General features: G+C 42.7%; 1 protein-coding gene across 1 annotated transcript in view; it reads left to right on the top strand.

Moving 5' to 3' along the window:
* Positions 1-26,051, top strand: part of LOC102836378 (E3 ubiquitin-protein ligase parkin-like) — a 345,250-nt gene that overhangs the window by 202,170 nt on the left and 117,029 nt on the right. Inside the window, exon 3 of the mRNA XM_006871184.1 lies at positions 17,455-17,677. Coding sequence (XP_006871246.1) covers positions 17,455-17,677 — 223 coding nt within the window. The remainder of the gene's footprint in view (positions 1-17,454; positions 17,678-26,051) is intronic.

The raw sequence follows: 26,051 nt of genomic DNA, 5'->3' as shown, positions 1-26,051 counted from the left end.
TCAACATTCATGAAATCAGCAGTCAGAAAAGCAAATGTCATATTGCATTAGGCAAATCAGATGCACCAGATCTCTTTAAAATGGTTAAGAGCAAAGATGTCAGTTTGATAACTAAGGTATGCCTGACCCAAGCCATGCTACCTTCAGTCACCTCATATACATGTGAAAGTTGGAATATAGAAGACCATAGAAGAATTGATGTGTATGAGTCATAGTGTTGAAGAATATTGACTTATAGTGTTGAAGAACAAACAGATCTCTATTGGAAGAAGTACAGCCAAATGTTCCTTAGAAGCCAAGATGACCAGATGTCATCATCACACATACATAGGGCACGTTATCAGGAGGGACCAATCCCTAGAGAGATGGGCATCATGCTTGCTAAAGTGGAGGGTCAGCAAAATCGAGGAAGACTCCCAGTGAGACGGATTGGCACTGTGGCAGCAACAGCGGGCTCAAGTGTAGCAACAATTGTGAGGGTGGTGGAGGACTGGGCAGTCTTTCGTTCTGTTGAACATCGGGTCAGTATTAGTCGGAACCAACTCAATGCGCTGATATGTTTGAATCATTCCTTACTCACAACAAAGTGTTCATCACAATCAGCCTCACTTGAGACATGTGCAGCTTTTAAATTACTGAATAGGCTTAGAGCATTTTCTCACACTATTGTCAAAAAGCCCACAACCAACTCGTAGCAGCCCAGATTGATAAATAGGGCAGAGTTGAACTACTCCCTACAGTTTCCGAGGCTGTAAATCTTTATAGAAGCAAATATCCTCAGCTTTCAGCCTTGAGTTTGAACTGTTGACCTTTTTGTAGCAGCTGAGCATTTTAACCATTGTGCGCCTAGGGCCCACTCTATTTTAGTAAAACAAAATCCACAGCCATGCAGTTAATTAGGACCCATAGCAAGCTTATAGGACACAGTAGAGCTGCCCCATAGGCTGTAAATGGTTATGGAAGCAAAGTACCTCATCTTTTTCCTGTGGAGTGGCTGGTGGGTTCAAACCGCTGGCCTTTTGGTTAGCAGCTTCAACACTTAACCCATTGCATCACCAGGGACCTTGCATTATTGAAGTGTCCTTGAGTCGATTCTGACTCATAGCAACCTGTGTAGGGTTTCTGAGGAGTGGCTGGTGAGTTTGAACCTCAGACCTTGTAGTTCTAACTGATCTTGTGGTCCAGTGCTTATCCTACAGCTCTACCCCAGGATTCTCTTCCTTGCACTAAAACAGGCTGAATAAGAACTGTATACACCTGTTCCAACTTATCTGTAGATTCATCTTAAAGATACACTAAGGAATGGATCTCACTTGTAACCTGGGGTCTTCCTGTACTGACATGATGGAGGCTTAAGTTAATAGGCCACATGGATGTTCCCACTTATACCTTTTACGCTGCCAAAAAGTGTCCTAGTCCAATTTACAATAAATTACAGCCTGTCTACTACCCTAGGGGAGCTCCGCAGGTTCTGATTTTTCACATTTTCCCCTCTAGCCAGAATGCTCTCCCCTACTTTATTTGTTTTCTAAGCCTGCAGGTACAAAATATCACAAACTGTGATTTTAAATCCACATGTTTATTCTCTTGCAATTCTGTAGAGTAGAAGTCTGAACCTCAGGTGTCAGGGGGCCACTTCCTCTCTGATGGTTCAAGGGGGAGGGGACAGGTTTCTTACTTGCCTCTGCCTAACTTCTGGTGGTTCCTGGAGTCCCTTGGTTTGTGGAAGCCTAGCCCAACAAGATGGATAGGACAAGTGGCAGCATCGATGGACTCAAGCGTGGCAACCATTGTGAGGTTGGCCCAGGATTGGGAAGTTTCGTTCTGCTGTGCATAAGCTTGCTATGAGTCGGTACTGACTCGATGGCACCTAACAACAACAACAACAACAGCCCAATCTCAGCCTCAGTCTTTACATGGCCTTTCCTCTTCATTACTTATTGAATTGTGCCTCCACCATCCCCCTGCCCCCCAAAAGAAAATGTGTCGACTTGGTTTAACCATGATTCTCAGTATTATGTAGTTATCTGCCATTTGTGATCTGATGTAATTGTCCTAGGTACTTTAGATCCTAACCTCTGTGATGTTTGTAAGGCAGCATAGAGTTTACGGAATTACGTTGTATCTTGAGTCAACCTCTTTTGAGATATAAAAGCCATTCAACAAGAGAGCAGAGCTAGGAGGGACCTTTTACCACCAAGAAACAGGAGCTTGGAACAGAGCATCTCCTTCAGACCTAGGGTCCTTTCTCTGAGAACTTCCTAGACACAGAGGAAGACTGATGCCAAGGTGCATGGGATTATCCCAAGGAATGCTGGTCCTGTAGGCCTTCCTCTAGAGCTAACAGAGACAGATAACCTTCCCCTAGAGGTGGGATACTGAGTTAGTTTGAACTTCTAGCCTCTTAAGCTGTGAGAGAATGCATGTCAACTTGTTAAAGCCATCGACTTGTGGGATTTAAGTGAGTGGCATTTTAGGATAATATAACCGCAAAGTTGATGGTTCAAATCTACCAGTCACTTCTTAGAAACTCTATATAGAGTTGCTATGAGTCAAAACTGACTCCAGAGGACTTAACAACAACAACTAGCAACACTAGAGAAGTAAGACACCCATAGCTCTGTGTCTTCTTCTGATATAAGGTCAAGTCATTGGATTTAGGGCCACCCTCAATCCAGAAGGAATTAACTCAAGATCACTAATTGCCGTCATCAGCAAAGATCTGATTTGCACAGAAGTTCAGTCACATGCTAAGGTTCCACATGGGCATGAATTTTGTGAGGACATAATCCAATCTACTAACAGATTTGTACACAAATAATTCACACTTTCTATGTGCACAGAAGAATTGTCGGATGACATCAAGAACATCATACAGGAAGAAAGCAAAACATCATTAAGAAGACAAAAAAGAAGGAACAGGTCAAAATGGATGTCAAAAGAGACACTGAAACTTGCTCTCCAGTGTAGAGATGCAAGAGCAAGAGGAAGAAATGAGGAGGTACAAGAGATGAACAGAAAATTTCAAAGGTCAGCTCAAAAAGATATAGTCAAATTTTACAACGAAATGTGCAAAGATCTGGAGTCAGACAACCAAAAGGGAAGAACACACTCAGCATTTCCCAAGCTGGGAGAACTGAAGGAAAAAATCAAGCCTCCACTTTCATTATTGAAGGATTCTCTGGGCAAATTATTGAATGATGCAGAAAGCATCCAAGAAATCAAGCGACATAATTGCATTGGGCAAATCTGCTGCACTAGACCTTTTTTAAAGTATTGAAGAGCAAAGATGTCAGCTTGAGGACTAAGGTACACCTGACCCAAGCCATGGTATTTTCAATAACTTCATATGCATGTGAAAGTTGGACAGTGAATAACGAAGATTGTAGAAGAATTGATCCTTTTGAGTTATGGTGTTGGAGGAGATTATTGAAAGTACCATGGGCTGCCAAAAGAACCAACAGTTCTGTTTTGAAGAAGTGCAGCCAGAGTGCTCCTTGGAGTCCAAGATGACCAATCTTCATCTCTCATACCTTGGATATATTGTCAGGAGGGAACCAGTTGCTGGAGAAGGATATCATATTTGGAAATGTGGGGTGTATAAAAAAAGAGGAAGACCCCCAGTGAGATGGATTGGCAAAGTGGTAGCATCATTGGGCTCAAGCGTGGCAACAATTGTGATGTTGGTCCAGGACCGGGCAGTGTTTCTTTCAGTTGTGCATAGGGTCGGTATGAGTTGATACTGACTCTATGGTACCTAACAACCACAAAAACAACATGTGCACATGGATTTCCTAAATGCACTATGCTATTTTTTTTTTTTTTTTACAGAAACATGTAGAAACCATTCTCATAAAAGCTCATAATGAAAATACCTGATGAGGGGAAGGGAGTGGTCAGCACAAAATCCTAGAAGGTGCATGTTATTTACATAAAAACACTTCTTTAGTTAAAAAAGAGAAAATGAAAGGCTAGCACTTCTGAGTGCTAATTCATAACCAATTCATCTGAGCAGTGAATTTCCTGAGCATGGTCTTCCTGTCTTATTGTGGGAAACATGAGCCCTCCTTGTCTCAACCCACATGCAATTCCTTTTGAGTCCTTTCTGATTCATGGCACTCTGCATGTATCACAGAATGCTCCATGGGGTTTCCAATGGATGATTTTTCATAAGTAGGTTACACTCATGGTGATCCCATGTGTTTCAGAGTAGAGCTGTGCTCTACAGGATTTCCAATGAGTGATTTTTCATAAGTACATTCTACTCATGTTGACCTCACATGTGTCACAGGAGAACTACATCCAACAGGGTTTCCAGTGACAAATGTTTTAGAAGAAGATCACAATGACTTTCTTCCAGGGTACCTCGTGGGAATTTGAACTTCCAACCTTTTAGTTAGCATTGGAGCTCAGTAACCTTTGTATCGCCCAAAGACTCTACTCCTTCACTGAGAATCTCACAGTGCCTGTCCTCACTCAGTATTAGAAGTCAGGGAGGACTACAGTTCCTGCAGTTCACAAGTAAGAGGCAGTGTGTATACGACTATGGCCTGGCCTGGCCTGTCATGCATGGGTTTCATTAGCTTCTGTTAGAATTGTGGGGGGACCACAAAATGCTGACTCCACATTTTGAGATGCTTCTTGAGAACACCCTTCTCCCATCAATAGTGTTGTTTCCATCTTCAGTGGATTTATCCCAGATGACAAATGGGTCTTTGTCATGCTTTTCTTCTATCATCAAACATTTGCATTATGAAACTTAAAAAAACAACAACAATTGTCAAGGAAGTGAGCTATAGAAGTTAGATATGATAATTTCCAGATAGTGCTTTTACCAATGTTTTTACCATCAGTTATTTTGGACTAAAGGTCTTATTAAGTAATGAGACACCTTCACCAGCACTCCAGCACAGAACATCTTCTCTCCCTTACCTGGCCCTCTGCAGCATGCTCAGCAAGATGTTTGCCTGTAAGACCTGTGGCTCTCAGCCATGTACCGAGGTGACGCATGCCCTTTCTATATCATTGTTCCGAGTAATTTATAACAGGAAAGAGTGTGTTAGGACCACCAGCTGAAAGGGAAGAAGTATAGGAAATAGTGTCTACTGTCCTCTCCTGGCGCTGCATGTAAAAGTCTAGAAATTTGTGCAGAATAGAAGAGATCTCTGGTGACTTTCATGGTCCCCTCTCTGGAGGGCACCCCAAGCAGGCCCCTCATGTTGACCAGGCAGGCAATAGGAAAACAACATCTTGTTTAATTATACACATGAAAGAGCTATTGCACGGGGCAGGAGATGTTCTGGTTATGAGAACGGAACCGCCATGAATATCAGTGGATTGTATTTCTATCTATAATTTAGATCTAAGGCTGCATGCTTTACAAATTCCCAGCGAAGCTGTGAAGCTGTGTGTGTCTGTGCCAAGTGTGGGAAAACATGAATCTGAATGCCTGTCCACTCTGTTTTCTTCCTTGGGGTGGAAGACCGGAAAAGGCAGCATTAGGCTCAATGTTCCCCCTCACTCCCAGGGCCTTAGAACAATAAAGGGGCATGCTTGTCTGGGGTTCTAGCAAACAACCAGACCACGGGTCCACTGAATGGTTCTTTATCTTGGTGCTGGGCTAGACCATCATTGATGTCTGCAAGGCATCTGTGCGATTTCAAGAGAAACCTGGAATTTCTAAGACTAAGATACTCTGTCTCATTTTTTCCCTCTTGAGCCAGAGATTTTCCCTAGAAGTATTCTCATAGCTATCTATTCTACGAGAGTGTGTAAGAAGAAACACTGTGTCCTTCTCCTTGGGAGAAAGGAATCTTTTGTCTTCTGATCATCTTTTTCTGGGGAGAGGAAAGAGAAAGAAAAGGATATATTTTACTATCGCCCCTCCCACTGTGACCTCCTCGATTTTGACTCATGATGACTTTAAAGGACAGAGAAGAACTCCCCCACAGACTGCCTGCCACATGTTTCTCCCTCAGAGCAGCTGATGGGTTTGAACCACCGGCCTTGTGGTTAGTGATCTAGCACTCACCCTACTGCACTACCAGGGCTCCTTGTCACTGTAGCCAGACGTTCCGAATTGCCACTCTTACTTTCTTCTGATTACAGACATGCCAACATTCCCTGGGTGTGTTTGTGTGTAAGATGTCAAATGAAGCAGATGTGTCTTTTTTTCTCTTTGGCAGTTTTTCAGAAATAGACCTATTGCTACCGAACATTACCTCCAGACCTCATGAGTGAATCACATTTGTCAGTGATAATATTATTTTGAATTCGGGGGAAACAGAAAGAATGCAGCTGACAAGGTTGTGTATGAGAAAAGGAGCTAAGGAAATGTGTTCGCCTGCTTCAGTGTATGGCCTTGTTGTTGTTAGGTGCCACTGTGTCGGTTCTGATTCATAGAAACCTTATATAGGGTTTCCAAGGAGGGGCTGGTGGGTTTCAACCACTACCTTTGTGCTTAGTAGCCCAGAGTGCTGATCCTACAGTGCCACACCAGGACTCATACACACACACACACACACACACACACACACACACACGTTATTGAGTTGGTTCAGACTCATAGCAAGCCAAGGTTGGTGGTTCAGACTCATTATTTGCTCTGATACATATATAGTCCTGTAGGATAAGCACTGGCTTGCTAACTACAAGGTCAGTGATTCAAACCCATCAGCCTTTCCTCAGAAACTCTACACAGCATCGCTATGAGTTGGAGCCAACTTAATAGCACTTAAAAACAATATATAAATATAGATATGTATACACACACACATACATATATTTCTCTATGACTAAATTACTTAAGGAGCTCTGGTAGTGTAGTGGTTACGAATTGGGCTGTGAACCACATGGTCAGCAGTTCGAAACTACCAGTTGCTCTGTCTGGAGAAAGATGAGGCTTTCTGCTCCTGTAAAGGTTTATAGCCTTGGAAACCCTGTTCAGGGTCTCTATGGGTCAGAACCGACTCGATGGCACTTAACAACAACAACAAATTACTTAACAGCAAAATATCTTTGGAGTCCTGATGTGGCACTATAAGATAAACACTGAACTATTAACCACAAGGTAGGCAGTTCAAACCCACCAACCATAAGGTTGGCAATTTGAAACCACCAATAGCTCCCTGGAAACTCTGTATAGCGGGGGGTGATTTTTTGCCAAAATTTATAACATCATTCATGGGCTATACAAAATTATCAACTTAAAAAAATTTAGCCTGCTATGTTTGATCAAACATTTAATTAACTCTGGACCACAAGGTAGGTTCAAACCACAAGGTCAGCGGTTCAAACTCACCAGCTGCTCCATGGAAACCGTATACAGGGTCACTATGAGTTGGACCGGACTAGAAGTCACCTAACAACAACAATAAGGTGGCTGGAACAGCGCTTACCTTGGCAGGGCCAGACCAAAAGATTTCTCGGGTCTTATAGGGCCCACAGCGTCCTGGTGTGATGCTATGGGTTAATGTGCCAGACTGCAAAAACCGTGTGAACTGCAAGGTCGGTGGTTCAAACTCACCTGCTGCTCCTTGGAAACCCCATACAGGGTTGTTATGGGTCGGAACCGACTCGACACTTAATGACAGCGATATGGCTCACGGGTCAGAAACTCCCCACCCCTACTATGTAGGGCCACTATGAGTTGGAAGTGCCTGGGGAGTATTGAACAACCACAAATTTGTCATTAGAAAGAATGCATGACATAAAATAGATTTTTTAGAGTTCAAGCTTCATCTCTTTGTGCCATCCATGCAGGGGGAAAAAAATATGTTTGTTAACACCACTCCATGGAATATGCCAGAATACATAAGTATCTTTTTAAATTACATTATTCAATACCATTGAATAAAATCCATATAGATTTTTTATTGTTTGCATATTTATCATGCTGTTATGTGCTGTCAAATTGGTTTCAACTAATAGTAACACTGTACAGGGTTTCTGAGGAGTGGCTGGTGGGTTTGAAATGATGATCTTGTGGTTAGCAGTCCAGTTCTTAACCCACCTAAAATGGTATTTGATGGAATGACGCTTAGATGACATTTTTTACAAAGTGTAAATGTTGACGGATATTTTAATTTGGCTTTAATGGACACAGACTTGATGGTGCATTATGCTTTATGTTTAGAGAAGAACATACTTTAATCTAGGACTTCAGCACACAGCACTGACCTTTCCTTACAAATGCATCATTTTTCTTCAGTGGATACAGTTAGCATAATCCATTGATTCAGACTTGTGTCCTTGCTCCCCTACACCATCCAAGTGCCCTCTGAGATGTATCCTAATGAGCAGTGGAATGGCCAAAGACCATCAAGAGGAAAGAACCCGGGGAGCCCTGGGACACTGCAAAGACCCAGGTTGGCTCATTATTGGGGGTAATTGACATTTCAAAGTGACTCTATTATCTGCCCTTGGAAACATGAGAGGGGCCTTTCGATATCACTCATTAGCATCTTGTGTTTTTGAGTATAATGGAAACCAGTTATGAGAAACGTGGAATAAATTCAAAGCTTAAATCACTAAGTATCCACCCGTTTAAAGTCTCTTCTTTTTTTTTTTTTTTTTAATGAAGGATCAAGTTGAAGGAATAGTTTTTATTCTCTTCCAATTAATATAAATTGGCATTGAGTCTTCAGTGAAAACCATGGAGACAATTGAAGTTCAAAGGAAAAATGTCCCTGGGAAAAAGCCTCTTTTGGTTAGTTTGACCCTGTCTGGTATTAGCAGTGACCATTTACAACATTACATTCTCAGTGACTTACTAAACAGCGCTGCTTTCTTCTGTCTTTGGCATAGGAAAGATATTATTAAAAACTGGTGGGCTTAATGAAGCATGTTTACTGGATGTTACTTTCAAAAGAAGTAACAAGTATGCTGGACTTTCTTTTAGAGTCCCAAAAAGAAAAGTAAAGGGTATAAAAGAAGAAAATCTAAGTTGTAGTATAAAAAGTATTTCTTTTAAAATTATCTGATAAAAAAACTTCTTAGTGTCATGATTATTTTTAAAATTAACATCTGATGGGGTTGCTCTGAGTCGGAACCGATTTGAGGGTTTCTAACAGCGACATCATTAACTATTGCATTAGGAAATTGTTTATTATTACTTTTCTAAGTGAGTTTTTCAGACTTTATGGTGTAAAATTTGGTATGCCAAACGAAATGTGACCGCCATCTACTAAGACGATACTGAGCATTTCACATGAGGCAATGGAATTTCACAAACTTAGAATGAACTGGTGTGGAGCTTGTGGGGCTTGTGGGGCTTGTGGGGCTGCAGGATCCTGCACTGGACCCCAAGGTCAGTGTGAATCACAAGGTCTCCAGTTCAAACACACCAACCAACCATTCCTCAGAAACACCAGATAGGGTTGCTATGAGTTGGATCTGAGTCAACAAAAACAGAACTAGTGGTCCACCAGCTACTCCTTAAAGCCGACACACACTTCACAACATCGACAACAGCCGGAACTAAGACAGACCACTGGTGGTGCAGTGGTTAAACATTCAGCTGCCAAGTTGTTAAGTACTGTCCAGCCCAACGAGCAGGTGGTGGGTTTGAACCACCGACCTTGTGGTTAGCAGTCCAGTGCTGATTCTACAGCACGACACTAGGACCCCTTACAACCACACCTAGCTCATCCATTTCTTATTTCTGTCACAGGCTGCTTCCTCCCCTTTGTAATGTGACATTATTAACTCTTGAATCTCAAGATTGATCATGTTATAGTTTGTCAGTCTTATCCTCCCAGTAATTTTTCTTGTTAGAAAAAATTATGGTTTCAATCTCAAGTCATTTTCCCCATTAAAGTAACATGGTTTATTATTACAAGGTTTAAAAGTTTAAGAATATTTTGAAAAAATATGAACTTTGCTGTTTAGAGTCTTCCCAGTTTTATTTATGTCCAACACTCTAACTGGGGAGACAAGGGGCTTTGGTAGTGTAGTAGTTATGAATCAGGCTGCAATTACGAAATAGGTCAGCAGTTCAATACTACCAGCTCTTCTATGGGAGAAAGATGAGACTTCCTGCTCCCATAAAGATTTACAGCCTCAGAAACCCTGTACAGGGTTGCTATGAGTTGAAACTGACTCCAAAGCACATCACCACCACCACCACCACTGTAAGATAAGCACTGGACTGCTAACTGCAATATCAGTGGTTCAAACCCACCAGTTGCTCCTTGGAAACCCAATACAGGATTGCTATGAGTTGGAACAAACTCAGCGGTACTCATCAACAACAACAATTGGGTTGCCAGACTGTTGCAGATGCTCACATTGGATCCTCATTCATCTAAAGGCTTTCTTTCTGGAAAAATAAAACATATTCATTCAAATGTCTATGGCTGGATAGTGACAGCTGCACCATACCAAATTTAAGGTCACAGCCTTCGAGTCAATTCCAACTTACAGCAGCTCTGTAGGGTTTGGCTGAGTACAACTGCCCCATTGGGTTTCGGGGACAGGCAACTTTACCGAAGCAGACTGTCTCACCGTTTGAACTGCCAGCCTTTCCATTAGCAGACCAATGCTTACACCACTGTTCCAGCAGGGCTCCTAGCTACGTTAGTCAATATTCAGCAAACAATTCCGGGGATGTTTCTTTAACAACGCCCTGGTTAGAGACAGAGCCCAAGATTCGGACATCTTGGTCCCTGATGTCCAACAGCTCTGCTTGATAGCTTCAGCCCAGTCAGATGACGGCTTCTCACATAGGGTGCTTTAATGCAACACCACAGGGGGGTGGCCTTGGAAAACAAGATTCTGCTTTCTCACAGCTGAAGACGCAGGATGTCTGAATTCATGGTAGCAGGTCTAGCAGAAGGTTCTCATCTCTGTCTGCTCTGAGGTAAACATTGTGCGTCCTTCAGCTTCTGTGGCCATTGTTGTTGTTGTTAAGTGCTTTTGAGTTGGTTCTGACTCTGTGGCCCTGGTGTTCCTCAGTTCCTTGATGATCCCCAGGTGCCCACTGTACTCCACTCCCCTATTTGTGCTTGTCTGTCTCTGCTTCTATGTTTCTCCTTGTACCATATGTGACTTCATTCACAGGACAGATGGTTTGGGATCCACAGGCATAGGGGTTAGGGTTAAAATTCATAGTTGGAGATGGGGGACACAATGCAATTCATAAGAGATGTGTGGCCAACAATTTTGTCTGGGCTGAACAATTCATGTGATTTTTTTTTTTTTTTTTTTTTTAATTTTGAATTGAGTGAAAGTTTACAGAGCAGATCATCAGTTTTACATTCAAAAAATCATACACCCCGTTTCACTAATAATGATTGTAATCCCCTCCATGTACCAACAGATAACAGTATATCTCTCTATTTACTTTAGTGACTCGAATTGTTTTGAATTATAAAAAGAAAACTCAACACTTATTTAGTGTTTTCTCCTTGCTAGGCATTGCTTTTTGAGGGAACAAATAAATCAGTGTTTTTGCCCTCAGAGAGTTCACAACCATACTGGAGAGCTCTGCTGTCTGCCCCATGAAAATGTCAACCTTCCACAGCTGAGAAATGGTTTATATAGTGTGAGAATGAAATATGATTTGGGCCGTGGCTGACCAGACAGCTAGACTCTGTCCAATACATTGTCCGTGGGATGTGCTGTTCATGGAGCTTTAAACTGGGCTAGTGTGATGTTAGCACACCTTCTGATATAAGGGTAGCTTTCAAGATTGACAATTGTTTGTGTATGTGAGCGCTTCAAAGAATCAAGCAATTGATGATCAAGAAGCAAGGATGGAGATGAGGGACATACGTTCTGGAAATATCACTGTAACTGTTAAAGTCAGTTTGGGGACTTCTGTCCCCCTTTGCGGGACCTGATATGGCATTGTGACAATATGACAACGTCATATTATCAGTGGTTGAAACTCACCGGTTGCTTCTTGGAAACCCTATACTAGGTCACTATGAGTCGGAAGTGACTCTAAGGCCCTTAACAACAGCAACAACCCCCTTTGTACCTACTCCCCACGCATTAGGAAAATCTGGATAGCTAAGGAAAGAGTACTCATCCTTTGTATTTCTTCCACATTTTCCCAGTTTTAGGTGCTCTGAAAAATGTGCTCAGGTTCTTCATGTATTGCATAGCATCTGAGTCTATGGGGATTTAAAAAAAAAAAAACAAATCATATCGAGTTCACAGGAAATGGGAATATTATCAGAAGATTTTTGACATCTGTAATGTCTGCTTATTCTAACTTCTTTGTATGTTTTCTAAGGGAGATTTTGTAAATGGAGCAGCTAAGTAGCATGGCAGGACCTGATGGTGTACAGGAGCAGGGAAGCATCACTGTTCGTTGGCAAAATCACACATGATGATAATGATGCCAAAGACTTGGTATAGAGTTACTTCTATGGATTGGGGCTTGTCTATTTCCATTTCTGTAAGTCTTTAGAGCAGTTCTCCCAGTTGATAATAAGAGTATTTTGGCTGATGACAAGTGAAGAAACTGAAGTTTAGACAGGAAAAGCAGTTTGTCAAATATCATACAGATAAAAAATTACTAAGGGCTGAATTTATTTGACTTTAGAGTTCATTCATACTCATACTTTTGCTAGTTCCCCATAGACTCCTTTAGGTGTCCATGTTTGTCCCTTCTTCCTTTCATTCTTTCTTCCCCACAATAACTCAGGGTTTCAATTCACTGTTGTTGTCAGTTGCCTTTGTGTCAGCTCTGTCTCATGGCAACCATGTATATAACAGGAGATGTTGTCTGACCCCGTGCTAGTCTCATGACAGCTGATACGCTGAGTCCTTTGTTGGGGCCATTGTGTCTCTCTGTCTCTTTGAAAGGCCCCCTTATTTTTTCTGAAGTTCTAATTTACTGTGAACCACCAGGTTGGCATTTCAAGCCCACTAGGCACTTTGTAGGAGAAAGATGAGGTATCTTGCTCCCTCAGACAGCCTCAGAAATCCTATACATGGTAGCTCTGAATTGGAATCAACTCGACAGCCCTTAGCAAACACAATAACTACCTTACCAAATACGATTCTTCTTTCCTGATGACTTTTACGAAGCAAGTCAGGTGAAGTCTCTCCATCCTTAGTTCTGAGAAGCATTCTGGCTGTACTCCTTCTGGGATGGATTTATATTTGTTCTTCTGGAAGTCCACAGTATACTCAGCATCCTCCATCAACACCACTATCAAATTCATCAATTCGTCTTCTGTCTTTTCATTTCACTGTCCAGCCTTCACATGCATAGAAGGTGGTATGAAAGACCATGACTCACTTCAGACCGACCTGAGTCATCAAAGTCACATGATTGTGTTTTAGAACCTTGAAGAGGTCTTTCACAACTGATCTGCTCAGTACAGTATACCATTGAGTTTATTGACTGCTGCTTCCATGGATGTTTATTGCTGATCCGAGAAGAAAATTATTACTAATTTCAATTTGGGTAGGAAAAAATAAAATTTGTCAAGGATTTTTAAAAAATTCATAGGTATATTTTATGTATCTACTAGGTTCAATGCACAATGTGAGGCATTCTGGTAAAGGTGAAGATAAGCATGACCTACTCACTCATCTTAAGACTCCCTCAACCAAGTTGAGAGATTGGACATTCATCCAGACAGTCCAAGCTCTTAGCAATCCCATAAGAAGAACATGACAGGCAAAGGCCATTAAACTTCCAATGTGAGAGTATAACATTTTATCTGTGAGGATCCCATGAAATAGATACGTTCTGAATATGAGGGGAAGAGGTGATCTGACTGTGTTCTTGAACCTCCTTGAAAAGAAGTTTTGTAGACAGAAACCTCAGGGTATGTCAGATGCTAATTCTCAACTCAAACAGCCCTGTTGTGAAGCTCCCGTCTTCATGTATGAGCCCACCTTTGCATGCAATCAGATTCCATGACTGTCTATTTTCAATGGCTGAAGTAAAAGTCTACAGACAGGTTGCATTCCTAGAATGCTTGCTAAATGTCCATACTCTGATGCAGGGTGATGACTGAATGCTGCAGTGAATATAGTGGTCAAATGTTTATTAGTTCAATCAGAATGGAAAATAGAGTCCCGTCAATTATCACTGCTTAATAAACATCCACAAACCCCCAGTACGATACTCAGTGGATCCTATTCTCACAGTATTCAGGTCAGTTGAGCATCTGCTGGCCCATCTGGGAGTCCTGGAAGGCACTGCTTCCAGCCATGGGTGAGACTGGACTTGGTCCTTGAAGTGGGTCTGACTCACGTGAGCTCCAGTTAGACAGTCTTCAGGTTTAGGAGCTTGCTTCCTAGGAAGCTCTTGATGGCTGTGCCAGTGGGAACATCCATTCTCAGGGCCAAACCCAACACCCATGTGGGAGAAATAAACGTGGTGGCTTGGTGGTTAAGTGCTTGGCTCCTAACTAAAAGGCAGCAGTTCAAACCCACCGGGGAGAAATATGAGGCAGTCTGCTCCTGTAAGAATGTATAGTCTTGCCATTTTGTAACAAAAGGAGGGGAGTGGTTGATCTTGCAGTCCAGGAGCAGAGGATGCTGGGACCATCAAGGGAGAAGAGCGAGTGCGGGACCCTATCCAGAAAAGCAGCGATGTCAGAGATGGAGGCAGAGATGATGACACGGAGAGATGGAATGGTCTAGACTCAAGGAGGGAGAGGGGCTGTGTGCTGATGGCCGGAGGGCAGGTGTGCAGGTGTGCCCTTTGGTTGTTTGAATGGTTATATGTTCCTGAGTGCTTCAGTGTACATCCAAAAAAATCAAAAACAAAAACAGAGGCAATGGAAGCAAATGCTGCTGAATGATGATGCATGGAGGGGATTGTAGTCATTGCAATGAAACAAATTACAATATGATGAGTGTAGAGCTGATGTTCTCCCATGTAAACTATCACTCAATTCACAATAAAAACTTAAAAAAAATATATTTATAGTCTTGCAAACCCTATGGAGCAATTCTACTGTGACCTACAAGATCATTGTGAGTCCGAATTTACTAGAAGGCAATGGATTTAGGTTTTTGTTGTTGTTGTTGTTGTTAGTTTTAATTTTAATATGCCATGTGAGCTGTAAAGATAGTTAGAAAAGATTTTTAAAAATCATATGGCAGTTGACGAAGGAATAGTAAGAGTATAAACACAGGTGAATTAAGATATAAAGATGTTGGATTCTATCTAACAGCTCACAGGGATCCACTTTCCATTTGCAGCAAGCACTAACATATCTTGGTTAGAGTAGAAAGAGACAGAAGTATAGGTAGTAATAGCAAATGTATTGCAATAATGAAGGCATAGAAGGAGCGGGTCGTAGTTGCAGCATGCAGTGGACTAGGATATGAAAGGTGTGTCTGAGATGGTGCTGGCGTGTTACTGGGTCTGACACCGTAGGGTGAGGAGTCCATGTGATTCAGTTAAATAACATAGGAGGAAACTCACATTTTCAGCAGGGAGGGGAGAGCTTGAAGCCAGGATGCTGTGGTGGATGGTGGGACACTGGCAGAAATGTGGAGGGCAGCCAGAAGAGAACGAAAACACAGTAGTAATAAGAATAAAACGTTGTCCATGAGTCAACTGTGACTCAGAGCAAGCCTGTGTCTGGCAGAGTTCAGCTGTGCTCCACAGGGCTCTCATGACCTTTGGAAACATTGCCAGATGTTTCTTCTGAAGTAGTTTTTTTGGGGGGGGGATTGAACTCAACCTTACCAGTTTGCACCATCCAAAGAGAACTAAGGGACAGGAAATGGTGAGCCAGTGAAAAGTGGGGAATAGGAGCAGTCCTGCGCAAAGCTTTGGGATGCAAGACCCAGAGCGGACGGAGCACACCTGTGATCGAAGTCCAGAAATGTGAAGACTGGGAGGAGTGCTTACGGGCTTTCAAGTTGAGGGTGTCCTGGTGACCTTACTGGGACCAATGTTGTGTGGTAGACAAGTGGGTGGCCAGGGAGTTTGCCAGTGACGGGAATGGACGTGGAATAAAGAGTGCATATTCATCAGTACCACTATTTCTAGAGTGGGTGTTGTGGGAACCTTCTGAGATGGGTAAGAGTGGATGAAGGTCATTTGAAGCATAGAAACCTATGGGGTTTATTGAGAGAACAACTTCTTTGCGGGTCAGAAGTTGGCAGCACACAGATGAGGAATGTTTATACCTCACAGATTCTTCTGAAACATAGACAAGATTCACAGTAGCCCAACTTTTGCCCTTCCAATTAATCTCATGTTGACTTTCACTTTAAATATTAAGGAGCCTCCTGTTCACACATACCTGTCAAGATATGAATGCAAAACATTCTGGTCAATATAGGCTGGTTTTAACTCTGTAATTGGATGACAAAGAAAATGAACCCTGGGATTATTGTACCATCCACATGCTTTCCCCATGCGCAGAGGGCTGTCTGAATAGGATGCTTACTAGTAACTCCGTAGAGAAATGCCCTGGATTGGTTAATAACTGGAATCCCATGCTTTGATGAACTGCAGATGAAAGTCACTATGCACATGTGATCACTTCCAGGGCATGTCACCTCGGAATCAATGCAGTGTTGTTGTTGTTAAGTGACGATGAGTTGGTTCCAACTTGTAGCAATCCTGCATATGGTTTCTGAGGAGCCGACTGGTGGGTTTGAACCACTGGCCTTGTGGTTCAAACCAACGTTGCAGTCCAGTGCATATCCTACAGTGCCATACCTTGACTCTGGTGTTGTTGTTGTTGTTGTTGAGAAATGCCCTGCAGTCCATTTCAACCCTTGGAGAAAAGTGTGTTATTTTTAACAGTGTTCATGCCTATTGTGTTCCACTTTTTAATCTCTTACTAGAGGGCCTGTAGAGGAGCTCTGGTAGCATAGTGGTTACGAATCGGGCTGCAAACCGCAAGGTCAGCAGTTGGAAACTACCAGATGTTCCGTGGGAGAAAGATGAGGCTTTCTGCTCCCGTAAAGATTTACAGCCTCGGAACCCCTGTACGGGGTCTCTATAAGTTGGAACCGACTCCACAGCACATAACAACAACAACACCAAGAAGAGTGCCTGTAAGGAGTAGATGAGACAGCATGTTAAACATTGGACTGCTAACTGAAAGGTTAGTAGTTCTAATCCACCAGACGCTTTGTGGGAAAAAGATGAGGCAGTCTACTCCTGCTAAGATTTCCAGTCTCAAAAAGGCCACGGAGCATGTAAGTTGGAATCGACTCGATGGCAGTAGGTTTGGAGTAGAACTCACGTCTGTCTAAATACTACTTTAGTTTTCTGTTGATGTATTCCACTCGCGCCATTTCAGTTTCTGGCCCCCATTCAGTGTTACGTGTGTAAGTGCCATGTTGGGTCTCTGGCTGTACCATCAGGACAATTTCCACAGGCTGCTGTATGTCCCATCACTGCCCATTGAAACTGCACCCAGAACATTGCGTACCATCTCCACTCTAGAACTGAGAAGCCCCACGCTGTCTGTCTGGAGTTTAACTCTTCCCGTGTGTGTTTGCTCTCCCCTACAGCACTGTGACCTGGATCAACAGAGCATTGTTCATGTTGTGCAGAGACCCCAGAGCCAGGCCCCGGGGGCCCACTCCAGGACTGCCGCGGGAGGCTTGGAGCGAGAGCATGCCAGCTTGACCCGTGTGGACCTCGGCAGCTCCATCCTACCAGCAGACTCTGTGGGCCTGGCCGTTATCCTGAGTCCGGAAAGGAAGACTGGCCCACCACCAGTTGGGAGTTCAGGTAACTGCTTTATCTACAGCTATTGAAGTGTTTCTTTTGTTGGTGGGGGGCTCATATTTGGAGCCCCCAGGAAGTACCAACCATTAAACTTTCAGCTGAAAGCTGAGAGGTTTGAGTTCACCCAGAGGTACCTTGAAAGAAAGACCTGATCATCTCTGTCTGAAAATCAACCGTTAAAAACCCTACGGAGCACCGGCTGTGCTGTGACACACAGGGTGTCGCCAAGTGTCAGAGGTGAACGGAGCACAGCTGGTCCAGTTGTGGGTGATGTCACATTTAGTCTGTGGTACATTTGGGATTTGAGCCTCTTAAATCACAAGAGGACATTGTTAGAAGAAACGTACTCAGACATAACACACAAGGTGAATGCGTTTCATAAGTGCTCTGAGACGAGGGTCTGAAACACAGGTGTCAGGACCACAGTAAGAGTGTTCCTTTTTCTGAGGAGCTAGTGGGAATATTTGATGAAATGTGTGAGGGTCGACATACATAAAGGAGGGAAATATGTGTACCGCTCTCATTTTGCCTTTATCTTCTTCTGCTTCTTATCTTTTAAAGTGTTTTTTCATTGATTATTGGTGGTGGGGATTGTGTTCTGTGGAGCCAGTTCTGACTCAGAGTGACACTGTATAGCATATCCCAGACTGTAAGTCTTTATAGGGCCAGAAAGCCTCATCTTTCTCCCTTGGACATACTGGTAGATTCAAACTGCTGACCTTGGAATTGGCAGCCCAGCTCATAATCCACTATGCTGCCAAGGGCTCCTTTCTCATTGGTTATGTTTCTGATAAGGCAAGGGATTTCTGAAATTGAAAAGGTCACATTTGTGGTCATCTTAATGACCCTCATCTTCTAAAGTGGTGTATGATGACATCAATAGTATCCTTTGAAGGTGGAAAGAGAGTCTTCAGAGTTTATTCTCTCCCTTTGTCTCCAGTTTTCCAGTCCAAATAGCCAGTGGTACTATGATTGGGGTCGTGTTTGCTGGGTACAACAGAACACACAAAACGGCAACAGTAGCATTTAAACAATCAAATCTCTTCCTCTCACATAGAAGGAGTCAAGTGGCAGACGGTCCTGGGCTAGCAAAGTTCTGAGAGTTCTGGAACCAGTGAGATGGAAGTCTAAAATGAACTTACAAAATTTAAATTTGAAAAAAAAAAAAAAAAAAGGAACATTTCCAGGGACCAGACATGAAGAAAGACCACAACCATGAACGCCGGTGGTCCTGGGGACTTGTGGAGGAGAGGGTGGGTATACTTTGTGAATCCTCAGCACCCAGGGACAATGTTGTATTCTTGCATTGGGATAAAAATAAGACCACAACTCAGAGGCAGGATCCTTGGAAGCTAAGAACCATGCAGCAAACGTGGATCTTTGAACTTCTGTCCGTCGAAGAACAAGATAGACTGGCTCTGAGCATCTACTCAATGGCACCAGAAAAGAATAAGGGCAAACTCACTAGCCACTCCTCAGAAACCCTATGCAAGGTCGCTAGGAGTCAGAACCCTCTTGGTGGCACTTAAAAACAATAACAACATGCGGATCTAAAACGACAATGACAAATTGGTAAATTGGGGTCCTGATGGCACTGTGGGCTAGGTATTGGATGAAGTAAAGTTAGTAGTTCAAACCCACCAGCTCCCCACCAGAGAAAAGTGAGATTGTCTACTACCATGCAGATTTGCAGTTGTTACGAGTTGGAATCAAATCACTGACAGTGATTTGGGTTTTGAATAGATAAGTAGATAACTGCTGTCAAGCCAACACTGACTCCCGGTGACCCATGTCCAACAGAACAGAATGTAGCCTGATTCTTCATCACCTTCAGACTCTCTAGTCTGATCCTGCATCTTCTGTAGACTCTCTAGCTTAATCCTGCATCATTTTCAGATCTGTAGCCTGAGTCTGAACCTTCTTAGACTCTCTATCCTGACTCCGCATCATTTTCAGACTCTACTCTCTAGCCTGAGCCTGCATCATCTCCAACTCTCTAGCTTGACCCTGCATCATTTTCAGACTCCCTAGCACGTTGGAGTCCATCTCTGTAGCTACTATGGCAGTCCATCTCACCAAGGGTCTCCCGTGCCCTTGTTGGACTCCTACTTCACCAGACAAGATACCCTCCTCTAACTATTGAATCCATCTGATAACACACCTAGTAGCTAATATGTCAAACCATATTCTGCTGTGATCCATAAGGTTTTTAGTGGTGAATTTTCAGAAGTAGATCACTAGGCATTTCTTCCTGGTCTGTCTTAGTCAGGAAGCTCCATTGGTTTGTCTACCATGAGTGGGGGACTATCTGGTAGCATAGCTTCCAGCATTGCAGCAACACCCCGGCTACCACATACGGGTGATGGTGGCCTGGGATAGAGCCTCAGAAATTGCACTTCCTGAGGGAATACTGATACCACTGCTCTAGCAATCATGTTTGAGTATCACTGCACATGAAAATTAAGCCCTGCTGTAGCACTGTAAGATAAACACTGGACCACAAGATCAGTTGAATCATAAGGTCTGTGGTTCAAACCCACCATCTGCCCCTGGGAACCCTATTGTTGTTGTTAAGTGCCATTGAATTGGTTCCGACCCATAGCAACCTTGTATAAGGCTTCTGAGGAGTGGTTGGTGAGTTCGAACTGCCAGCTTTGTGATTCAAAATGACTTGTCTTTGAGCACTTATCCTACAATGCCACACCAGGACACTCCTCTAAATATAGATGTCAGAAGAATGACTCTAGTTTTGCATTTCATTTTGATATTTTGCCTTTCAAATCAATCTGTGTTTTGGATATATTATCAGGAGGGACCAGTCCCTGGAGAAGGAGGACATCGTGCTAGGTATAGTGGAGGGACAGTGAAAAAGAAGAAGATACCCAACGAGACAGGTTGGCACCATGGCAGCAGCAATGGGTTCAAGCATATTGTGAAAATGGCACAGGACAGGGCGGTGTTTCATTTTGTTGTGTACTTAACAACAACAGCAACAACCTTCATTCCTACCTCTCCTTCTCTACTACTGTTTAGGAAAACAAACAACTTTTTAAATGCATGATTTCAGGAGCAAATTCCAAACACTACTGCAGAAGGAGAGGTAAGAGTGAAGGTTGTTGATGTTATGTGCGCCTCAAATCATGCATTAAAAATGAATGTTATTTTCTTAAATACTTAGGAAGAGAGTATACCCATGTAGCCAGTTGAGCTTCGGAATGGGATAGACACAGTGACAATTGTGTGGGAGGAGAGCTAAGATGACCCCTGTGAGCCATCCCATCATTTCTGACTCTAGGAGGCATGCACTTTTTGCCGACAATGGGAAAGATAAACCCAGTTTGGCGCTGCCTCAGTGTGGATGCATAAAATTTTCCTGGAAGTTGTTTGCTTTCTGAGGTTTTTTTGTTTGAAGACATAAGCATATTTTCAGTGAAAAGTGAACTATGAGGGACAGTAGGTAAGAAACAAGGATGTTGGCTGTTGAAGTGGTCATTGGTGGTGACCTCGGGATGGTTTGAGTCTTCAGATGTCATCTCTGTGAAGTCCTGCTATGACTAGACAGAGGAGACAGAACTAGCTCTACATGCCCAGTGAGACTGGTGGTGGTATTCTCAGGCCATGATGCCATGGCATTCCTAACCCCCATCTGAACGCCTCAGCGGTACAGTCAATCATTGGCATCCTTTATGCTTTGAAACCTGAGGTCTTTCTGAGGACACTGGGTTGGTACCAACATGGCCAGATTCGTACTTGACAGAAGCGAGTGAATGAGACAGAAAGTTCAGAGCTGGTGAGTCCCATCTTGGGGTACTTCCTGGTTTCTAATTCATAGGGAGTAGGTCAGAAACATAGCCAGCCCTCTGGAGTGGCTGCTCAGTTGGGTTAGAAGGAAGATCACAAAGGAACAAGAAAGAAACAAGACGATGGCAAAAGTTAACTGCTTGCAATCATCTCTCTTTAAACTCTGAATTTGTTCTGATTAAATGAAGACTGATAGAACTTTGTTAATCTTTTATACATTGATGTTATTCTTCCCTCACTCTTAGCTTCTAAAAATTGTACATGTAATCCAGGCATCATTAGCCTGGATTTTGTAATTTGTTTGTAATTACAACAGAATTTAGCAAAGGATCCAGTTTTCAAAAGAAACTGGAACACTCATGATTCGTAAACCAAATATTATTTTTTTTTTTTTAAATTTACTTTCTCAGGAATCTCATTGAATCAGGCTCAAACTCCTTCACTCAGCATCCACTAATTTTCTAGATGATGTCCCAGAAGCTCTTTCGTTCTCCCCAAAGGTTAAACGAGGTGGATTGCTTTGGATGTCTCCCACAGATCTGTGAAAATGAATGTGCTGCTTTTGTATGTGAAGGAGATCTGTTGGCACAGTGGGTTACCCATGAGGCTTCTAACTGCAAGGTCAGCAGTTTGAGTCCACTGGCCAATCTTTAGGAGAACGATGAACCTTTCTGTTCCCATAAGTATCTATAGCCTTAGGAAACCCTGTGATGGAACCGATCCGACAGCACTCAACCACCAGAGCCCATTTTTGTGTGTATGATCATTAAATTAATTAAAGTACTCAGTCAACCTGTAGAGTCACCTCATCTAGCAAGAGAACCAAATGGTCAGTCATTTGCTCCCAGGAATTGAACAGAAATCTCTTAGATTAGAGAATCGCTCTTTATAGCCCTCATGGCTGGATAGAAAAAAGAGCACTTTTTGAAGTCTGGACAATGCATTGCGAACAGGCGGCAGTCTTTGTTCTAAATCCCAGAACCTAGGTTCTCCACTGGACTTGACCTCTTACCAATTCTGAGACGGGTCAATGTGATCTGAGATCAGCATTATCAGTTCATGTGGGAGTTGGTCGAAATGAGCTTTCTGCCCTCACTCAAGGCTCATTGCTTCCGAATCGACATATTACATGGTGTTTTGGGGAGCTGTGTATATGCAGGCTGGAGAGCAATGGCTGTGCTGTATTTTCTATGTAATACATGTGGTCCCAGGTTTCCCATTTAGGACATAAAGCATTGGGTTGTCATTTTGATCCCTACTTGTGTCAGAGTAGAACTGTGCTCCACACGGATTTCAGAGCCAGAGTTTTGGGAAGTAGATCCAAACCTTTCTTCCGAGGCACCTTCAGGTGAACTCATCCCTCCCGCGTTTGGGTGACCATAGACCTATTGCACCACCTAGACCTCCACGTATCCCATAGAGGTAGAGAGTGTTGGCCTCACAGAGGTGTTGTCATTAATTCAAGGAGATACTTCATGAAAAAGGGGCCTTGAATCATAGTGGATTATGAGTTGACAAAGGGGCCTTGGATCATAGTGGATTATGAGTTGACAAAGGGGCCTTGGATCATAGTGGATTATGAGTTGACAAAGGGGCCTTGGATCATAGTGGATTATGAGTTGGGCTGCTAACCATACGGTCAGTAGCTCGAATCTACCAGTTGCACCATGGGAGAAAGATGAGGCTTTCTTCTCTCATAAAGATTTGTAGCCTCAGAAACCCTACAAAGGGTCAGTCAACAGCACACAACCACCACTACTACCCACTATGTTAAATGCTTAGGACCATGCTGGATGCATGTCAAGTGCTTAGCAATTCTTAGCCTTTTTTGTTGTCCTTTCTTTTTACAGTTCACATGGACCAATGACCCCATGTTACTCTGCTGTTAAGCACTGTTGAGTCCATTCTGATTCATAGCAATCCTATATAGGGTTTCTGAGAGTAGCTGGTCGGTTTGAACCACTGACCTTGCGGTTAGCAGTTCAGTGGTTATCCTACAAGATATCCATACCAGAGGTCCCAGGGCTTCAAAACAGAGTCCAGTTTCTAGTTCCAGGCTACCTGTTATCATTCCAAAAAGCAAAGCTAAGGACGCCATTTCATACCTGGGATGCCTCCCATGCTGAAGACTGTGTCTAGCTCCTTCTAGTTCTTGGGTACAGGTTTGACTGATTGATTGATGTAAACTTTGGGCACTTGTACCACACAGTGAGTCCTGAATCAGAACATTAGGCACTCCAGGACAATGGGAAATGGCATCAGAGAAACAGATCCCATGGATGGCGAGTTTCCCAATTTTATGCCATCATATCAGCAATTCTTTCATTCTCTGTTAGGCGTGTTCCATCAAAAAGTAAATCTTCTCTTCTCTCATTTACCTTCAAGAAGTATTTGCTCAGAAAGAATGTTCAAGAAGGCAAAAGAGACAAAGTTATTTTCCCTTTTTTTTTACTACCAGAATTTTCACAGGAGACCCTTTAGCTAAGAAAGCACACCGTTTTCCACATTTGAAAGAATGCCTAAGTCAAAAGAACACAGAAGCTGGGGGTCAGTCACACCTTTGGGCCACAGGGATTGTCCTATCAGCTTTGTCCTTCCGACAGGTGATGGGTGAGAAATTAGCAACTAATTCACATTTAGCTGGATGATACAGAGCTCACCTTGTGAACAAATGATGCCCAGGGTGCACCCACTAGCAGCTCTCCTCGGCTGGGGGTTACACACGTCTGCAGATCAGTTCATCATATGCAAAAACATGCTTGGAACTGTGTGCGGCTAGGGCCTCCTCTCTTTATACGGTTAACACAGCTTCCGTTGTTACATCGCTGTAAGGAAAATACCTGTGTGCATCTTCTTATTGTCTTGCCTTTCTGAGACAAGACACTTTTCACTAAACCATTGACAAACCAAGGCAAACATGTTAATCTAGAGTGATGGTGTAGGCAAGTATGATTGGCCAATCTTCACAGATTGCTGCTGTTAGTCAGACAATTTCTTTATTGTCATGAAGCATGTCAAGGCAGCCATTGTCCTGCCTGAGTGGGTTTTAATAAAAGCTACATGTTGTGTGGGCTTCTGCTGCCAGTATAAGCTGTTTGATGACAAATCGGCAGTCAAAACCCTTCCCATCTTTACTGATGCTTTGGAAGTCCCCTTTATTTAAAAAAAAAAAAAATACACCTGCTTCTCACAACAAAAACAACTCCTCACTCTTTGACCATTTTCTGACATTTTGCATTTTCAACAATTGTACAAATATCTCCTTAAATCACTTCAAGAAGGCAGCAGAGGGGGAAAAACAAGACATCCAGTGGTCACTTTGCTGCAGACCTCAAGATTTGCCATTTGAGTGCTTGGAGGCACTGGAGTCAGTGAGCAGGAGTCTCCAGCAGGTGAGCAGGCATTTTCACAGAGAAAGAGAACTCTGTGTGCATTGTGGTAGGGTACGCACCCACTGGCTGCAAATTCTGACCCAGTCAGCTCTGCTTGTGATTCCAAATGATGACACAAGCTAAGCCACCCACCCTTAGAACAGAATCCTGGTTTAGGAAGCAACGAGCTGCAGATGGTGGCTTCAGGGGTAGGGAACAGCCCCTTGGAGCTTCCCATGCAATGAGTCCTGGATTAAATGAGGAGCATTTAATCATAGAAGTTTCGCCTAAAGCCAATTTTCACATAACGACCTGATGTTTGGAACTTCACCATGTTGATAGGTGAGGAACGTATGTAGTTAATAACCTGAAATCATATGACTTCGTTGCCTCTGCGGTGGTGGCATGACTGAATTTTTGGTGGTATCTCAGGTGTTTAACAAGCAAAGACAATCTTAGAACAGGTGGATCAAAAGTAAAATAATTTTACAGGCATCAAGACAACTTGTTTCAAATCATACATGTTGGATATCCCTTTGTGAAAATGAGAAGAATTATATATTTTTTTTACTATTTAATGATACAATTGATAATACTAGCGGCACTGCTGTCAATTTGCTTATTTCAAATGTGTCAAGCTATGGTTATGATCTAAACCTATAGTTTTAATTCCTATCCTAAATCTTTTTTCTTCACACCTATAAAAAATACTATAGCTCAACAAATTATACCATATTTGTATTATTAGAAGTGCCAGTTCTCATAGGGCAATTGTATAAATGCATTCCTGCCACTTAAAGCTTATTACATAAGAATTAGGGTTGGGTGGCCAGTACCTGCCACCACCATCCTTGCTCCACAAGCAGAATGATCTAGTACATTCTAGATGGGTTAATTTTCCAGCTTCTCTTGTACTTACTATTTCTAGGAGTGTCCGTTTCTCCATAGTAAATTGTTGTTCTTATTTGGGTGATAAAAGATGAAAGTTTGCATTGGTTATTATTTTTGTAATCATCTTAGGTTAAGTTGATTGCATACGATAAGATGGCAAACACTGGTTTATCATAAAGACATATTGGGGAGATTTGCAGAAACAGCTACAATCATCCAAGAGCTGAACAGAAATTCTCAAAGATCAGCTCGAGACGAAAAAGCCAAATATTACAATAAAATGTGCAAAGATCTGGAATCAGAAAACCAAAAAG

Source organism: Chrysochloris asiatica, unplaced genomic scaffold (assembly GCF_000296735.1).
Source record: "Chrysochloris asiatica unplaced genomic scaffold, ChrAsi1.0 scaffold00162, whole genome shotgun sequence".
Lineage (NCBI taxonomy): Eukaryota > Metazoa > Chordata > Mammalia > Afrosoricida > Chrysochloridae > Chrysochloris > Chrysochloris asiatica.
The sequence above is the reverse complement of the archived record's forward strand: the minus strand, read 5'-3'. Positions and strand labels throughout refer to the sequence as shown.